This window comes from Myotis daubentonii, chromosome 3 (genome assembly GCF_963259705.1).
Source record: "Myotis daubentonii chromosome 3, mMyoDau2.1, whole genome shotgun sequence".
Classification (NCBI taxonomy): domain Eukaryota; kingdom Metazoa; phylum Chordata; class Mammalia; order Chiroptera; family Vespertilionidae; genus Myotis; species Myotis daubentonii.
Genome location: NC_081842.1, coordinates 40,342,777 through 40,361,721, shown reverse-complemented (window position 1 = coordinate 40,361,721; position 18,945 = coordinate 40,342,777). Strand labels below are relative to the sequence as shown.

The following is an 18,945-nucleotide window of genomic DNA, read 5'->3' as shown; positions in this document are numbered from 1 at the left end:
TAAGCAAAATGTATTGGAGCACCTAAACTAGAACTAGTAAAAAAAAAAAAAAAAGTTTTTACCATAACCGGAGGTGTAATTAGGGCCCCGACGACCTCTGCCTCTTCCACTATAAGACCTAGAACCTTGTACAGAAGAGACGGTACTTTCATCAGTGGCATATCCTTTCTCTTTTTCAGGCCCTCTGGTGGAAGAAGGTCTGAAACCCATACCAATCTGTCGTAGCTGTTCATCAATCTGTAGGCGTTCCATTCTTAGTTGTTCTACTTCCTATAATCAGAACAATAAAGGGTAAATCTTATTTGTAACTTTTTGTCTTCTTGAAGTCTAAATAAAGCTAGAGCTATACTCCCTACTAATGAAAGAAGCATCGTGGGCATTTGGTCAAGCACAATTGTGTTCCTAGTAAACACAACCTGCAAAGTCATTTGCTGTTTCAATTCACCAAACAATTTACTGATGCCCAACATGTGTGCCAGTCATGCTAAGTGCTATAGGCATGCAATGTGAAAAAAGACCAGGACTCTCCTCCTTCAAGGAGATGTTTGATAAGCATTAAAATGACCCATTTATTAAAAAGCTAATAATTATACAATGTTACCAGATTTAGCTCTGAATGAGTTAAAACTCTGCTAAATGAGGTTCAGGTAGCATGAATGAGAGGTACCATTAACCTACTTTCCTATCAAAATAATGACACCTGAGTTGTGACCTAGATGAACTAGTAGGCTTGATAATTCAGAAAGTGAGGTCATTACAGGATGTGAAGGGAGGGTATCTAAACAAAGCTCTTGGCTTTATAAAAGTTAGTAGAGTACTGAAAGGTAAAACTTGGGCTTAGAATGCCAGATTGAATTGAGACTTATATAAAGATAAGCTTTTAAAAGAATGGAATGAGAGTATCAGGGGTGCTTTCAAAATATTAAAACAGCAGCAATGATATGACTAAAAGGAAAACATACTAACTAGACAGAGCAGTTGAGGATATTACTACACTCTAAACAAGAGAACCATAGCAGGAATAAAAGATGAATAGTAGAAAATAACAAATACAACTTTTAATAATTTAATGTGGCTTTCTTTTCTAAAGCCCTTGCTCTATTTATGAACTCAAACAGACTACATTGTAAACCAGCCGTGGGCAAACTACGGCCGGCAGGCTGGATCTGGCCCGTTTGAAAGGAATAAAACTAAAAAAAAAGACCGTACCCTTTTATGTAATGATGTTTACTTTGAATTTATATTCGTTCACACAAACACTCCATCCATGCTTTTGATCTGGCCCTCCGGTCCAGTTTAAGAACCCATTGTGGCCCTCGAGTCAAAAAGTTTGCCCACCTGTTATAAACAACTAGAGGCCCGGTGCACAAAAATTTGTGCGGGGGAAGGGGGGGGGTCCTTCAGCCCGGCCTGTGCCCTCTCGCAGTCTGGGACCCCTCGGGAGATAATGCCCTGCTGGCTTAGGCCTGCTCCCGAGTGGCAGAGGGCAGGCCCAATTGGGGAGTTGGGGCGCCGCCCCCTGTCATGCACAGAGCAGAGTGGATTGGGAGGTTGTGATGCCACCCTCAGGGTAGGGCCGATGGGGCAGGGGGGGGCGCGCCGCACCCTGTCACACACAGAGCCGCAGTGATCAGGGGATTGGGGAGCTCCCCCCTATCAGGCATAGAGCACGCCGATCAGGGGGTTGGGGCGCCTTCCCGTCACGAACAGAGCAGGGTGGATAGGGAGGTTGTGGCCCCGCCCCCTGTCATACACAGAGCCGCAGGGCAATCAGGGGGTTTGGGCGCTGCCCCGTCACGCTGATCCGGGTGCCGGGAGGCCTCTCAGCTCCGCTGATCCCGGTGCTGGGAGGCATATTACCCTTTTACTATATAGAATAGAGGCCTGGTGCACGGGTGGGGGCCAGCTGGTTTGCCCTGAAGGGTGTCCTGGATCAGGGTGGGGGTCCCCACTGGGGTGTCTGGCCAGCCTGGATGAGGGGATGATGGCTGTTTGCAGCTGGTCACACACCCTTCAGGGTGGGCATCCCCACTGGGGTGCCTGGCCAGCCTGGGTGAGGGGCTGAGGGCTGTTTTCAGGCTGGTGGGTGACTGAAGCTCCCAACTGCTCCTTTTTTTCTTCTTTTTTTTTATTCTGGGCCAGCTTTAGCTCTGAGGCTCCAGCTCTTAGGCCTCTGCTCCTGAAAGCAGGTATCTGGTTTGTTTCGGTTCTCAAAACTGTATCAACTCCAGCTCTGAGATCCCAGCGGCTGAAAGCTGGTTTCTGGAGTTTTGTTTTGTGTCTGTATTTGTTACAATGTTTGAAACTGCAGGCTCAGAGGCCGGCAGTGGCAGGCGGGGAACGTTGGAGTCCTCCGTCACTGAAGCAAGCAAGCCTCATGTTAGTTTCAAGCTGCCTGGCTGCTGGCCGCCATCTTGGCTGACAGTTAATTTGCATATTGCCCTGATTAGCCAATGGGAAGGGTAGCAGTCGTACACCAATTACCATGTTTCTCTTTTATTAGTGTAGATGGTTAAGGAATTACCAAATGGCATCTGATTCAGATAATACCAGTTACAAAGAAAGCCTATCTTGACTGCTGATTCTGTGTCTTGTTTGCATGTAAAGCATCAAGTAAAAAGAAAATAGTTCCAGTACAGAATGTGTAGGTACATTAAGTGATAATAGTAAGGAAAGAAATGCAAAAGTTCAGAGGGAAAGAGAAACAATGTGCATGAGGCAAATGATTTTATTATGGCAAAAGATGTTTTATTTATAAATTCTCATGAAAACAGGGCATACTGAACCTAAATTAAAAATATATAAGTATCTAAAATTTACTACAAACATTACCAAATTAATAAAGCTAAAGTGGGGAGCAACAATGATATAAATGTAAATAGTATACATACCTTTAGATAAGCAATATGATACTCTAAAAGAACTTGCACATTTCCGATGCTTTCTTTAGTGCCAACAAATACAAATGGAACCATCCCCTGTAAGAAAACAACATCCTCAAGCATTTAATATTTTAACAAAACTCTAGCCTAAATTTGACATACCAATATATAATTTGGAAAACTTTTCTAAAATACATAGCAATTTATATATATTAAAGTTCAAGATTTAAAAATATACTTCTAACAATATCAATGTAATTTGAAATATTGAGATTTTCAAAAATTTGTCATATTTGCACTACAACTTAGCATTTAAAAAATTACTTTTTAAATATCAGATTTTCTGGTCCATCCCCCACCCCATTTATTTATTAGTAATAGCCATTCTGCAGGTGTGAGATGCTATCACATTTTGATTTTAATTTTGCATTACTCTGAGAATTAGTGACACTGAGCATCTTCAGATAACGAAACCTTCGAAGTCTGTGTTGGAGGGAATGCTTCCCAACTGTTAACATAAGTATCACCTACAAAGTATAAATATTTACACAAAGTAAAATAAGGAATTATTGGTAAGGGCATACAGTTTGTCACAGGTTTAAAAGCAAGTCAAAAGATTAACATAGACCTGGTTTACCTTGATGAATTTTAGAGGAGGAAGGTTTTTAAAAAGTAGAAGAGAATTAAGACACTAATTGATGATTTCTTCTTTAAAAGAAATACACTTCTAGCCATGGCTGGTTTGACTCAGTGGATAGGGCATCGGCCTGCAGACCGAAGGGTCCCAGGTTCAATTCCAGTCAAGGGCACATGCCTGGGTTGCAGGCTCAATCCCCAGTAGGGGGCATGCAGGAGCAGCCGATCAATGATTCATCATTGATATTTCTATCTCTCCCTCTCCTTTCCTCTCTGAAATCAATAAAAATATATTAAAAAGAAGAAAAAAAAAGAAATACACTTCCAGCATACTATTGGCTAAGGAGAATGAGTATAGCCTAAATAAAGTGATCCAATGTGTTTCAGTGTCTCTTCCCATTTTCTTGATTTTATAGAATAGTTCCTTATGGAACTAAGTGTAGCTTAAGAACTTTTGATTCTGTATAAGAAACTACTCTATGGCTTATTTTCAAACTGACTTTTTAACAATTTAAGTGGTGAATTATTTATTTATGTATTTTTAATACTCACCCAAGGATATTTTTCCCATTGACTTCTAGAAAGAATGGAAAGGATGGAGGAGGGAGAGAGAGGTGAAAGGGAGGGAGGAGGAAGTGAAACATCCGTTTCAGAAAGACACATGGATTGGTTGCCTCCTGCACAAGCCCCTACCGAGACTGGGGAACTCTTAATCTTTTTTTTTCCCCCAATATATTTTATTGATTTTTACAAAGAGGAAGAGGGATTGAAAGTTAGGAAACATCGATGAGAGAGAAACATTGATCTGCTGGCCTCCTGCACAACCCCCACTGGGGATCAAGCCCGCAACCAAGGTACATGCCCCTGACTGGAATCAAACCCGGGACCATTCAGTCTGTGTGGGCCGACACCCTATCCACTGAGCAAAACTGGTTAGGTGGGAATTCTTAATCTTAAATTAAAAAACAAACAAACAAACAAACTTAATTAACTGAACATTTATCAAGTGCCTACTCTATAAAATTCATTGTGATAGGGGAAAAATGAGAGAGAGAGAGAGAGAATTCAGATTTGATCTCTTGAGTTTATTACCTGGCTTGGAGATGTAAGATAAGCCAGATAATGTAAAAGAAAATCATTACATACCCTAGTATACAAACAGTAATTACTACGAATACAAAGGTCATCTCAGACCAGAGATGAGTCACCAAAGATTTTGGAGAAAGCAAGTTATAATACACTCCCCAGGGGATTTAGGTGGCTTAAACTGTGGAATGGTGGCCCGAAATAAACCATTACCAAACTTCAGATTCATTTTAACATAAAATGTTTAGGAAATTGAAAAAATTCTTTATAGTATTATAGATTTTCAGCTTCTCGTAAAAAATATCAGATGATTTAGCAACACAATGCAGCATTCCCACACATCAACCAAATTAAAACTAAGAAGCATGTTTCTTTTACAGAAAGATACTTGGTGCCCTCCCACCCCTGTCTTGTAAATCTCAACCTGCTTAATCATTTAACATGATTTTCTTGGTTTCTGTAAGCATTTAAATTTAACCTAGCACAGAAATGGAACAATTGACCAATTCTACAAACTGAGAAGTATAAATTTTTATATTTGAAGGAGAGCCTAGAATTCACTTGCAACAAGATGGTAAATATTAAAAATCAATTGGGATAAATAAAGGTAAGGGAAGATGACATAGTAGTATCAAGCCAAGAAATTTATACTTGAGTTGTTTATTAGCCTTTGCCAGTAAATGTCATGATCTTCAGACTAATTTTAAATAGTGGTAGTATGCCAATAGATCTCTATTATCTTATATATTAAACATAAAGAGGGAAAGTGACCATAATAGTATGAAACATTAATTTTATTCCTTATCTCAAAGGCATCTTAAAGTCATGCAAAAATGGTAAGGAAGGAGGGTTTGCTTAAGAATAAGTAAAAATTACTTGAGATTTGTAGTAATTTTCAAAACAGTGCAAAATGAAATCAATCTGAGCCACAAGTACTCATATGTATAACACTATTCATTTGTTTTTCCTCATTCATTTTCCTCCACATTCTAATTTAAATGAATAAAGGAAGTGACTATCTTTGATAGGCATCATTACAACATCCTTAATGTGAAGCTATTTACTTACGCTAAATGTCTACAGCTTTTTGTTTTGTTTTATGAGATTGATTCTATCCAATAGGCTAACAAACTCTCCAAACAGTTATCTATTGTGCAAAACTGAAGAAGTTATGTATGAGTGTATTGCTGGAAGATAATTTGTAGAAAAATTCTTGCCTTATATTCAAACATACAAAGTTTAAGTCAACTATACAGAGTTGATTACTGAAGCCACAAAATAAATAAAGAAATCCTGAAAGCGATATATGAAAGCAAAGAACAGCACTGTAGACAAGATATCTACATATGAAAAGTAGGACTGAAAAGAAATTTCAGAAAGTTCCTATCAAAATAGCAACAGAAAACCTTAGAGATTTCAATTAAGAAATAGTGCTTTCAGATTCTATAAAAATGCTAGGGAGAGTTGTCAAGAATTCCTTCATAAAAGACTGTATTGTTTAGTATCAAATTGAACAGCTTTACATTCTAAGTGTAAAAGGGACTGTTCACATGATCAAATTGAAGGCTTTTATTAAAATATTGGCATTTTACTCAAGTACTGAGAAACCAACTAAGAACCCAGGGCCCATGATGAAAAGTAGACTTGATAAAAGAAATATTAGAAGGAACAGAACTTTTTAAAAGAAAAGTCCATTGCACTAGAGTGTAAGTAGCTCACTAGATATAATTTCATAAAACAATTTCCAAAATACAAAATAACATGAAGTCAGCTAAGAAAAGAATATGAAAACACACACACACACACACACACACACACACACACACACACACACACACACACCACCACACCACCACACCACACCACAACACAAAAAAAACCCAGGCCGATTAAATTACATTTTAAATACTCACATCTTCTCTAGGTAGTTTATTTTCATTGTCTCCTTCAATTCTCACCCGAACCACACCAGACTTGTCCACTATTTCTTGAATAACTTTGCCATTTTTCCCAATTACTTTTCCTTTAATAAGAGAAAACAAATGTAACGGTAAGTTAAAAATCAATACTGCTAACCCTTTCAAATAATTTATAACTTGCTATCAAATTATAAAAACCAAGCTATGCTCTATCTTTGTACTCTAATTAACTCACCCCTAAAGACTACTGAGAAGTTTTTTTGTTGTTGTTGTTGTTTTAAATATATTTTATTGATTTTTTACAGAGAGGAAGGGAGAGATAGAGAGTTAGAAACATCGATGAGAGAGAAACATCAATCAGCTGCCTCCTGCACATCTCCTACTGGGGATGTGCCCGCAACCCAGGTACATGCCCTTGACCGGAATCGAACCTGGGACCTTTCAGTCCACAAGCCGACGCTCTATCCACTGAGCCAAACCAGTTCCGGCTACTGAGAAGTTTTATTGTAGGTCTCAAACTTCCTTCTCTCCAGCAGGCTATCATTAACTGGGTTGACAATGCTGCTCACATGGAAAACATTCTCAAAGTCTAAATAAACTTTTAAGATGTTCTACATCATTTTTATATTTTTAAAATATCCAGTACAACCCACTTCTTGTATAGAGGCAAAAAAAAAAAACCCCTATCTTAGCATTAATCAGATCAATTTGTTTATATTCATTATATATCATAATTATTCAAACAATTAACAAATTAAATCTTGAATTTATTTTCAAGTTTCTATTTATTCCAAAGATAACTGTGACTTGAAGACGTAACTTTTAAAATAGTCCCTTCGTAGAAATTAAATGTTAACATTTAACAAGTATAACATTTTACACCAGTAAGTTTTTAAAAAGTACTTCACAGCTATACAGATACATACAACATGTGTCTGGTATGCTGTCTTCCTAGATATGAAATACTATAAAATGACATTAAATCCAAATTATTTACCTTCTCTATACTTAACCTCTAAGTGTCAAACAGCAGTACCCAATAATTAAAGTATCCAATAATTAAAGGACAACCTAAAAAAGAAGCATGAAGATTTCTCTTCCCCTTAGGAACTTATTAGTTACAACATACATTCACATAAAATAACAAACGAATACTGCGGACTGTTACCTGGGAACCGTATTTTCAGGTAACCTTCCCTACATGAAACGATGTATCTCTTATAAAATTAACAGCAACACCATATATGTTATTAAACAAGTCCATGTTATTTAAGTCCAAATCCCTAATAATTTTTTTATTGTTAAGTCAGCAATCTATTTCCACAATAAATTAATTTTGGTTGAAAGGGGTGAAAATTAAAATTTTCCTACTGCATGCTTGAGAGAACAAGTTTTCATTAAAGAATGAGTAAGGGAACAATGGTAACAGTAAGCCAGCCAATACAGCAAAGACACTATTATAGATTTTCTGTCCCTATTCTCAAGCCTCCTTCCCCACTAATAACCCTAAATTTAAAAGCAACAGTGATTGAATAGGCAAAAAAAAAAAAAACAAAAAAAAAATAAGAGTAGGTCAGGGAATTCACATGTCTTCTCTTAGCTCTAGCAGCAGCATATAAAAGCAACCTTCATTTTTAACACAGTGAAGCTCAAGCAGCAACTCCATCCTTGATCCTGCTAAAAATAAGCAAATATCTTTTCGAAATAACGAAAGTCAGGATGATATGTCATAACCCTCCCACCCCAATCTTAGTGCCCCTTTCTTCTTGTGAACTGTATCAGTGGTGAGTGAACATCCATCACCCTTCTGGGGTCCGTGGCAAGGACCTACCTGCAAGTTTTATTTTAGTCCCATCAGAGACCGTCAAAATTTTAACTGATCATTTCCATAGTTTAAATTCCAAAGCATACTGATAAACTGAAGCAGACCTGTAGTATAAATTGAGTATTGAGCAAAAATGCTGAAGGGACAGAGTAGAGAAGTGATTAAGGGAAGGCTTCTAGGAGGATAAAGATTTCGATTCATTTTCAAGTCAGTGTTCACATAGTACTTTTTCTTTTTATTTGGAAGGGGTGGGAATGATCAAGTTCTAGAATTCTTGGGAACCTGAATGTGTAAAGGAATCCTCTCTGGAACTTACCCACCAAGTAGTCCTCATTCCCTTTTACTCCTCAGTCCTCTTTTCCTCTTTCACTTGGACTAAGAATGTATTACTTTTCAAAAGTCTGCTTCACCCATAAAACATTTTGGAGGAAAATGTAGTATTATTATACACAATAACCAATTGAAATCTTTATACTTCTTCTGAAAATTTCACCAACGTATAATAGTTGCTGCTAATGTATATTTCCTAAAGAGTACACAAATAACCCAAATCAAAGCCAACCAAGACAGGTAGAGGAAAAAAGAGACATGACAGGCACAGACATTGTTGCACAAAATAAATAAAGAATCAGAAAACTACAAATATATCCAATTTCCTCACTTCTGAAATATCTGGACTTTTTACTCAAAATTAACACTACCACAAACTCTCTAAGATCAAGGCTATCTTCTACAGAATTCTTGAGTTGGAAAAGAACCCTGATTCTCTAGTACATACCTCAAATCAAAGAAACCTAAGTTAAATTACACTCTATAAAGCAGCAAACCAATGTTAGTACTGATAGATGTCAATAAATGAGTAGAATTTAAACAAAATGGGGATCATTTTCAAAAGCAGCTTTCTTGTCTACAGTGATTTCATTTGACAATAAACACTTCGTATCATAATACTAAAAGTATTCTACAGAGGACAGTGATTTCCAACAGATAAAGTAATTTGCTTAATTGGCAGTATGTCATAACTATCCAAATGTTCAGGCAAAATTGAAAAGCTTTTTATATAGCAGCTGAGTAGCAACAAAATCCAACTTGTGTTGTATATAGATTCTTGTACCAGAGTATTCTAGTTGTCATAGGCCTTAGAAAAACATCTTTATCTAGTGGGAGTTTTTGGTTTTTTTTAAATTTTTCCCCAGTGTTTGTTTTATAGAATTTGCCAAATAAAACATTGATAGCAAAAAAAAATCATTTCTTAAAGGCTGAATAGGCCTAATTATCAAATGGAGCCCAAACGGCTCTATTTCAACAAGGTAAAAAAATTCAATAGGTGACGAAAATTCATCTCTCCTAGTAAATTTGTAAATTTCACTACCTTATGGTATTTTTATTTTTATATTAAACTTCTAGGATAATCCATGAGTATTTAACATGTGACAAAAGCTTTCCCATTTGTCTCAATTAGCATTTAAAAGGACAGACAGCACAGATCTACAGGATATTAATAACAAAGCTATTCAACAACTCACTCCAAGCTATAATGCTCACTTAACTCCAGATTCAAAATGTGTCACAACTTATAACCCATGGGCACAATAGTCTTCATTAATGTCATCCAACACGTAACAGCAAAACCTCCTATCATATCATCATCCTCCTCCTCCTCTCCTGCCCATATACCTTTGCAAAAACCAATCATTATTTATTCAGGGTCTATTGTGTAAAATTTTACTATTTATTACCATATTGTAAATTCACTCTTACTTTCTCTTTGGCACTAAATAAACAAAATTTATCATACATTTTCAAAAAGTACTTACAATTTTGATAAACATGAATAATAAAAAGGCATTAAGTGAATGAAAATAGTAAGAAAGAGCCCAAGGTCTAAACTGGCTTAAGAAAAATTGTAATGGCAAACTGTTATAAAAGCCATGGGTCTTATTAGTGGGTTACCCTGTACAGAAGATATCCTTACTTTTTATCACAACGAATACAAGTCACATACAATGTTATTACTGAAATAATAAAAATAAGTATGGTTATCAAAACACTTAACTGTAAGTAAAGTATCAGACAAAACTAATTTTCAATTAAGTCACTATAATTAAATAACATTTTTCTTTAACATATAGAAGAAATACCTACCAACAAGATTCCTAGGAACCTGAATAAAATCCTCCACAAATTCCAAGAAACCTCTAGCCTTTTTTACAGCATCAGCACTCTGGGAGAGTAGGAAGGGAGAGAGAAACAAACATGAAATAAACCCTGAATAAACCGCACAGTCCAAAACAAAAATATGAGAAACAAGGAAAATCTGAATTATGACATTCTAGTAACAAGCTCAGCCTACTAGAGTGACCTTTCAGGTCAAATAATTCATTAAGTACCTTTTTTTTAAAAGCAGTAATTAAAAGGCTAGGAAAAAAGTACCATTAGAACAAAAACAGGTTAGTCATCTCTAAGGTCCCTTTTACTAGTAAGCTTCTGAAAAAATTAGCAAGAAATTAACTTACTTATGTTTACCAAATTTAAACCCATGAAAATATATTTATTTGGTCCATTTTCCCATGCTAAATATCTCCAGGGGAATATTAAAAATAAATTGTTCACATTGTCTATACTGTCTACATTTTTTTTCTCTCCCCATTCTCACAATGATTTACTAAGCTCGTTTTGCAGAGATGCATTAGAAAAAAGTACCTATCAGTAACATCATTAAATTCCTAATTTCTCCTGGGTACAATTTTAAAAGACTTAAGGATGAAAGAGGGGGAAGAGGAATTCACAGTTCTCAGTAACATTAACTTCCACTTTTACTGCTTGTTCTTTAATAACCTTAGATCAATTATATTGTGTACTCATGTAATACACCACATACAATAACAATTTTAAAAATGTATTTAATCCGCATAGGTTATAAAATAAGCATTACTATACTTCTCATTTACAATGAAGAAAATTATACAGGGAGATTAAGTAACATTCTCCAAACCCACTCAGAGGTTGTAAACATAGAATTCTAATTCAGCCACTATGACTCCAAAGCCTTTCATCTTAACTACTCTGTTATAATGCCCATGTCTAAAGTCTTCAGGAATAAAAATCAGGTCTCTGGTCAGATTTATGAAAAGCTAAGACTTGAAATTATCACCCCAAAAAACACCTTATCCATACATTTTAATGTGAAAAATGGTCTCAATTAAAAACTTGAATTATGTATTTCTCAGATTTTCCTATCCACACAAATTTCATTTTTAGTTACAAAATGTTATCTAAATTCAAGTTCTACCAAAGCTGTTTTATTATGTTATTTACAACTGCCAGTTCCCAACACATAATAAGAATGCAAAAAACATCTGAATAAATTATTTGTAATGCACAGAAAACTGAGTTAAACCTAGAAGCAGCTTATGGTTAAGAAACTTCTGAAAATAGTACACATTACTCAAAAATCTTTCATTGCTCTATATAATACAATATCATCTTCAATTCACACACATATGTATGATTATTAGTCTGAATGATTTTAAAGTGTTTTCACTGGGAAGCTGAAATTCCAAATAAATGTGATCAATGCTTTAGCAAAGTTATCCTAGGTAAGGAACAGAAAATAGCTTACCTCTCCATAGATTCTAAATGTTCCAGTATCTTCATCTAGTTCAATAGCTGTAACTCCAGGAACCTTCCTAGCTTGCTGTATGTTACTACCATGCGTTCCTATTGCCAGGCCCATCAAATCTTCTCTCACAACAAATTCCTCATGAAAAGCTGCTGCAAGTTGTTTTGTACACTAGTAAAAGAGGTAAATTAGAATTTATTACAAAAGATAAAAAATACAAATGGGTTTCTATAAAGCCATGTTCACAGCATTATTCACAAGAGTCAGGAATTGGAAGCAAACTAAATATGCAGACTGATGAATGAATGAACAAAATGTGATTTATTCACACAACGCAAATTATTCAGTCTTAAAAAGAGAATGCTGGCATGCTACAATGTGGATAAACATCGAAGGCATTGTGCTTAGTGAAGTAAACAAGTCACAAAAAGACTAATGCTGTATGATTCCATTTATATGTGGTATCTAGAGTAGTCAAACGTATAGAAACAGAAAGCAGAATGGAGATTGCAAGGGGCTGAAAGGGAAGGGGGAAAGGGAAGCTGTTCAATGGGTATATAGTTTCAGTTATGCAAGATGAAAAAGTCATGGGGATCGATCAACAATCTGAATATACCTAACACTACTGAGCTGCACTAAAAATAGTTAAGATGGTAAATTTTATGTTATGTCAATGTTACAATTTGAATTTAAAAAAAAGGAAAAAGGAATAAAGGAAACTCATTTGGGTCACATAATGGAAGGGGAAAAAATGGTTTGATAAGTCTATTAGTCATGGCCACAGAAAAGAGTAATTCTAAAACAATTTCCCAAAATAACTGATACAAGCAGCTCTCCAATTCAGATGATTTATGTTTCAAAACTCATCCCCATATTCTATTTGTAACTTTTAAATCTGTAAGGGTATTTAAAGTTGTCTTAAAGATAAACAAAGTTGTCTCAGTTTCTCTAGACAGTGTGTATTTGCAAGTCTCCCAGTGATGAACCATAGTATTTTAGGACAGGATAGAACAGCAACAATAGGTTCCTTTAAAAATTATTTGCTATGTGTCCTACTCTTCTCTTATACAAGAATCCTAGCCTATATAATAAAAGGCTAATATGCAAATCGACCAAACAGTAGAACAACAGGTTGCTATGATGCGCACTGACCACCAGAGGGCAGACGCTCAACACGGGAGCTGCCCCCTAATGGTCAGTGCACTCCCACAGGGCGAGTGCCGCTTAGCCAAAAACCAGGTTCCTAAGCCAGGCTCATGGCTGGGGAGCGTAGCGGCAGTGGCAGGAGCCTCTCCCACCTCCACGGCAGTGCTGAGGATGTCCGACTAATGCAGTGGTTCTCAACCTCCCTAATGCTGTGACCCTTTAATACAGTTCCTCATGTTGTGGTGACCCCCAATTTCACTGTTACAAATTGAACATAATTAAAGCATAGGGATTAATCACAAAAACAATATGTAATTATCTATGTGTTTTCCAATGGTCTTAGGTCACGACCCCTGTGAAAGGATCGTTACACCCCCAAAGGGGTCATGACCCACAGGTTGAGAACCGCAGCTCTAGTTGTTATAATAATCTAGTTACTAATGGAAGTGTGTTGTGACTGACAGGGAAGTAAAAAAAATAAATAAAAAGTTAAGAACAGAGTAAAGAAGAATTAGCAATACACAGCAATTCTTCAAGGACACAATGACTCCATGTATTAGCCACAAAATAGGTCCCAAGTTACCTTACCTAACAGTAAAGTAAGTAATTTTGAGTCAGGGAGCTTGTATATACTAATAAAACCGGGACACACAAAATACCTTTTATGAGTAAACTCACTTACTTCTAAATGCTTAGTGGCCTCTTCATTTCTGGACATAAGCATCAACTTCGTACGAATACTTCGCAAATGCATGTCACTTAAAATATTTACTCTCTTCACAGTTGCTTCACTGGCAGACTATAAACAAACAAGTTAATCACTCAAAACAACCATTTTTCAAGATAATACAAACAGGACCGTCCTAATAAAGCCTTCCATGATTCTCATCAACTACACTTCTCTCCTCACCTAACATACACCCCTCTTCCCAGAAGTAACCTTACTTTCCTTTCTGAATTCCCATGTTATTTAATTCTGCTATTCATATTGTGATGGGGGGTGAGAGGTTCCAATACACCACACATTAAGAATTAATTGTATGATGTTAAGAATATCACATGAAAACTTCTCCTCCTTCAGAAAAGATAAAAATTTAACATTTATAACTACAAAATTTTTTTCTCCTGCACTGTATTAACAAATTCACTATACACTAAGTTAGCTTTTTTTTTTTTTTTAACATTTAATTACAAAATTTCTGCAATATCTATTAACTACCTAAACTATGGGGTTATCTTACCAGTATCATTAGCTGAGTGGTTTCTGGATGGTAAAAAATCCTGCATGCTCCTACTGCTTTCTTAAAATCTTTATGTGCATTTTCATTAGCACACCTATGGAGAAATTAATTCATGTGTAAGACCTAAATAACAGATTAAATTTAGAGGCAAGTATAATAATACAAAACCCAGTATCTCATTTTAACACCACCCATTAAAACTTTTGTTCATTAATAAGATGTTCTATCAGAAGTTTTTTATTGGGTATTTGGGGGGAAAAATGAATTTTGTAGCACTTAAAAATTCCTAATTCACAAAATAATAGCAAATAAAATTACTCACGCCTCTCTCAAATCTTCGGGAACATCCACTGTGCATTTAAAGAAGGTATTTTTTTTGACAGTTTTATTTTGATTGACAGGCCGAAGTCGTTCAAATGTGACTATTTCATTGTAAGTGGCATCACAAGCAGCATATTCAATGACATAAAACTAAAAGACATCAAAATACTTTAAAAATCCCATCTGAACAAAAGTAATAAGCTTTAAATGAAGTTCTAATTACCTTGCTCAGTTTAAATAGTAGACCCTCCCCCTTGTGGCACAAATGCTAAGAACAGCTTAGTTACATCAAATTGATTTGCCTAAAGTAGATTATAGGTTTTCACAAGCAAGAACTTTGGTAGTCCTCACATGCTTAGGGTGTATCTCTGGAGAGCAGCCTTGGTGTTTGCAAATTCAGAACACAAATAGAAATTAATGTTGATGAATATATGAAATGTGTGACCAATTATTTCTAAAGTAGGCTTTTAAAAACAAAATAGAGTTGGAGTAACACTTATAGGAACCAAGAGTTAACATTACTTACTTCTCCTTTCATCATTCGAACTTTAGCCAACCACCATCCACAAGGTTCTTGGTCATTTGCTCTTGAATATACCTGAAAAGGAAAAAAAAATGCCCTCAACCATTGATCCTAAAAGGTTTCCAATATTTTAAATAATAACTTATTATAAATGCCAAGTTCCTTTAAACTTAAGAATAAAAAATACTATTGTATTGAAACTGGTGTACTAAACAGTTTAATAAGACTTATGTAAACCTACATTTTACTGCTGAAAAATAAAACAACTTTTTTTGGGCAATTTAGGTCCTTGAAAATCAAATTCAAATTCATGAGGGTTTATTAAACAAATATTAAATGCTTCTTACAAGGTAGTTTTACACAGTGTAAAACAACAGTTTCTGTTACCATTCTTCATCTTCAAACATTGCATTTTGATGGTTCAAGTAGCAGAAGGATAAGCTAGAACTTATTAGAGGTGTATTGTAAATCTGATGACAGTATTTATAAGATGCTCAAATTAAGAATTCTTTTCAGAAGTGAAACACCATAGCCTGGCCTGTGCGGCTCAGCGGTTGAGCATCAACCCAGAAATCAAGAGGTCATCAATTCGATTCCCAGTCAGCACACATGCCTGGGTTGCGGGCATTGATGTTTCTATTTCTCTATCCATCTCCCTTCCTCTCTTAAAAAAAAAAAAAAAAATCAGTAAAACCATTAAAAGGAAAAAAAAGGTTATAAACCCTACTTTAAAATTCCTTCAAGGATATGACATTTAGATCCCTTGCTGAGGAACCTAGATCACATGTACTAAATGGTTAGCTGAACAAAAAATTACACATATTAATATCTAGCACAGTACATAAGTATCTTACAACACCTATCTAAAAAAAGTGTGTATGTTCTGTATCTGTAATTATGAGATATTAACATTATACATTTAAAAAGTTTCCATTAGGGAATATAGTTATGTCTTACTAGAGGCCCGGTGCACGAATTCATGCACAGGTAGGGTCCCTTGGCATGGCCAGGTGGGGCCACAGGTGGTTGGCTGTGGGAAAGCACTGACCACCAGAGGGCATGCCGCTCTTCCATTGAGTGTCTGTCCCCTGGAGGTCAGTGCGCATCATAGCGACTGGTCCACCGGTCATTCGGTTGCTTAGGCTTTTATATATGGAGATGATACAGAAGCTTTTTATTTTTATCTTGCTAATTCTCACCCAAGGATATTTTCCCATTGATTTTGCAAGAGAGTGGAAGGGAGAGAAACAGCACATCGATGTGAGATAAATCCACTGGTTGTCTCCCACACGCACCTAGGGCTCGCGGAAAAAGCCTGCAACCAAGGTACATGCCCTTGATCTGAATCGAAGCCAGGACCCTTCAGTCCGTGGGCTGACGCTCTTTCTACTGAGCCAAAACAAACCAGCTAGGGCAATACAGCAGCTTTTTAAATGTATTTTCAAAATATGGAAAATGGGGGGGCTGAGAAGACTAAACTAAGGTTACTCTTAAAGAGGTGGCCAGAGAAATCTATCAGTACGTGTTAACAGCTATCTGTGAGATAAATGCAAACTATTGATACATAAATAGTTTAGAAAAGCTTGACGCTTCTCTCAAGATAATCTAAGTGATTTTGGAAGCAATGTAAAATCGAATCTGTAAATGAGTAAGCCAAAACCTTATGATCAACGTTAATGTACACCATTAGAAAAAAAGCTTTTAAAAAAAAAAAGAAAAAAAAAGCCTTTGTACCAATTAGGCTCCAAGGGACTCAATTTTAGCTTTTGCATTTCTTTAATGAGCAAATCTAACTACTTTATGACTTTTATCCTTTCTCATTGGTCTTCCAAAAAAATAAGAACATTTTAAAAATAGAAAATTACTCTATCTTGAAATTAGTATATGAATCCTGTGGCCCCTTTTATATATCTAAGGTGGAATCTAGTGATATTTTTCTTCTATCTTGAAACAATTTGCTATTTCATCATCATTCAATTATTCCCAACTATGATTTTTTAAAAATATAAAGGAAACAGAAAAATGATGGTATTACTTGGAGGGATATAACAATGAAATATATCATTACTACTGTATCACCCTCTAGTTTATTGCATAGTCTTTCAGGAAAATAAAGACTAGAAACACCATTTTTAGTCTGCTTTTGGATATTGCTGAACAATTAAGAATTCATAATTATTATTTTCAACCTATAATTACAAAGAGAAAAAACTTTACAGAGGCAAGACTTTCACAATTATTAGAGACTAGAAGCCCAGTGTATGAAATTTGTGAAGGGGGGGGGGGGTAGGAGGAGTGGTGTCCCTCAGCCCGGCCTGCACCCTCTCCAATCAGGAACCCCTCGAGGGATGTCCGACTGTGTACCTAAACCGGCAGTCGGACATCCCTCTGGCAATCCGGGACTGCTGGCTCCTAACTGCTCACCTGCCTGCCTGCTTGATCGCCCCTAACCACTGTGCCTGCCGGCCTGCTCGCCCCCAACTGCCCCCCCACGGCCTTCTCTCCCCCAACTATCCCCCCTTGCCAGCCTGCTCGCCCCCAACTGCCCCCCCCCACCAGCCTTCTCTCCCCCAACTTCCCCCCCTTGGCAGCCTGCTCACCCGCAACTGCCCCCCCCCAGCCTGCTTGCCCCAAATGGCCCCCTCTGCCGGCCTGCTTGCCCCCAACTGCCCTCCCCTCCTGACCCGATCACCCCTAACCACCTCTGCCTCAGCTCTGCCACTATGGCTTTGTCCGGAAGGTCTCCTGGTCTAATTAGCATATTACCCTTTTATTAGTATAGATATCAGACTGGTGCCAAGAGCCAACAGCACTCCAGATTCGAATGATCAATATGAATTTATCTCATAAGCAGAATCTCAGACTATGAAGTCTTCAAATGACAATATCCTAAATCAATATTCCCAATCAATACATTTCTAAGGAGAAAAAGGAAATTTAGTATTCTCACCCAGTTAATCATTCAACTGGGACTCCATTATACAAAATCCTGCAATAAGCAGCTAGACCATTCTTGTTTTTCTATAAGGACACATAACAGTATTGTTTCATCTTTTATGTCTGCACACCAAAATATACTCGATTCAGTTAATAAGTGGCCAAATGCAACAGGTAGATGTGTATACAAAGATGACTAGAAAGAAACAGATGAAAAAATGCAAAAAATTCAGTGGATTAGTCAACCCAATTGGTTAAATATGAAACTAGTGCAATTTTTTAAAATGGTGTAATTATAGCACAAAGAGGACTATGCTTTGTTCAATAAAATTAGAAGCCACCAACAGTTCCAAACATTCTTAAAGTACTACATCCTGATAATTCATATGCCAAATGAACCAGAAGAAATAAACTAAAATTAGAAATGCATTTAAATTTGATATCAGTATTTATATGATGTTTTGGGTTTAAGTATAATAGCTGATGAACAGAAATATTTAGAGAATTATACTCATTTTAGGTATATTTATTATCAAAACCAAGAAAATGTGTAATATAAAGTTGGATGCCCTAGCCAGTTTGGCTCAGTGGGTAGAGCGTCAGCCTGCGGACCAAAAGGTCCTGGGTTCAATTCCCGCTCAGGGCACATGCCTGGATTGCGGGCTCGGTCCAACGTGCAGGAGGCAGCCAATCAATGATTCACTCTCAAAATTGATGTTTCTATCTCTCTCTTCCTCTCTGAAATAAATAAAAATATATTTATTAAAAAAAAAGTTGGATTTGCTATGTTTAAATGCTTATCAAGGT

At 36.5% G+C, this 18,945-nt stretch overlaps 1 protein-coding gene across 5 annotated transcripts in view; it reads right to left on the bottom strand.

The window, feature by feature from the left end:
- The window catches only part of FXR1 (FMR1 autosomal homolog 1), a 68,827-nt gene that overhangs the window by 11,873 nt on the left and 38,009 nt on the right, over positions 1-18,945 (bottom strand). For 3 of the 5 annotated variants that reach the window (XM_059687112.1, XM_059687113.1, XM_059687116.1), the window contains exons 4-12: positions 15,205-15,276; positions 14,680-14,828; positions 14,358-14,451; positions 13,799-13,915; positions 11,971-12,141; positions 10,494-10,572; positions 6,518-6,627; positions 2,892-2,978; positions 63-270 (exon numbers count right to left, since the gene is read on the bottom strand). In XM_059687112.1, the coding sequence (XP_059543095.1) occupies positions 63-270; positions 2,892-2,978; positions 6,518-6,627; positions 10,494-10,572; positions 11,971-12,141; positions 13,799-13,915; positions 14,358-14,451; positions 14,680-14,828; positions 15,205-15,276 (1,087 nt within the window). The remainder of the gene's footprint in view (positions 1-62; positions 271-2,891; positions 2,979-6,517; positions 6,628-10,493; positions 10,573-11,970; positions 12,142-13,798; positions 13,916-14,357; positions 14,452-14,679; positions 14,829-15,204; positions 15,277-18,945) is intronic. The other 2 variants (XM_059687114.1, XM_059687115.1) reach the window with 1 other exon arrangement.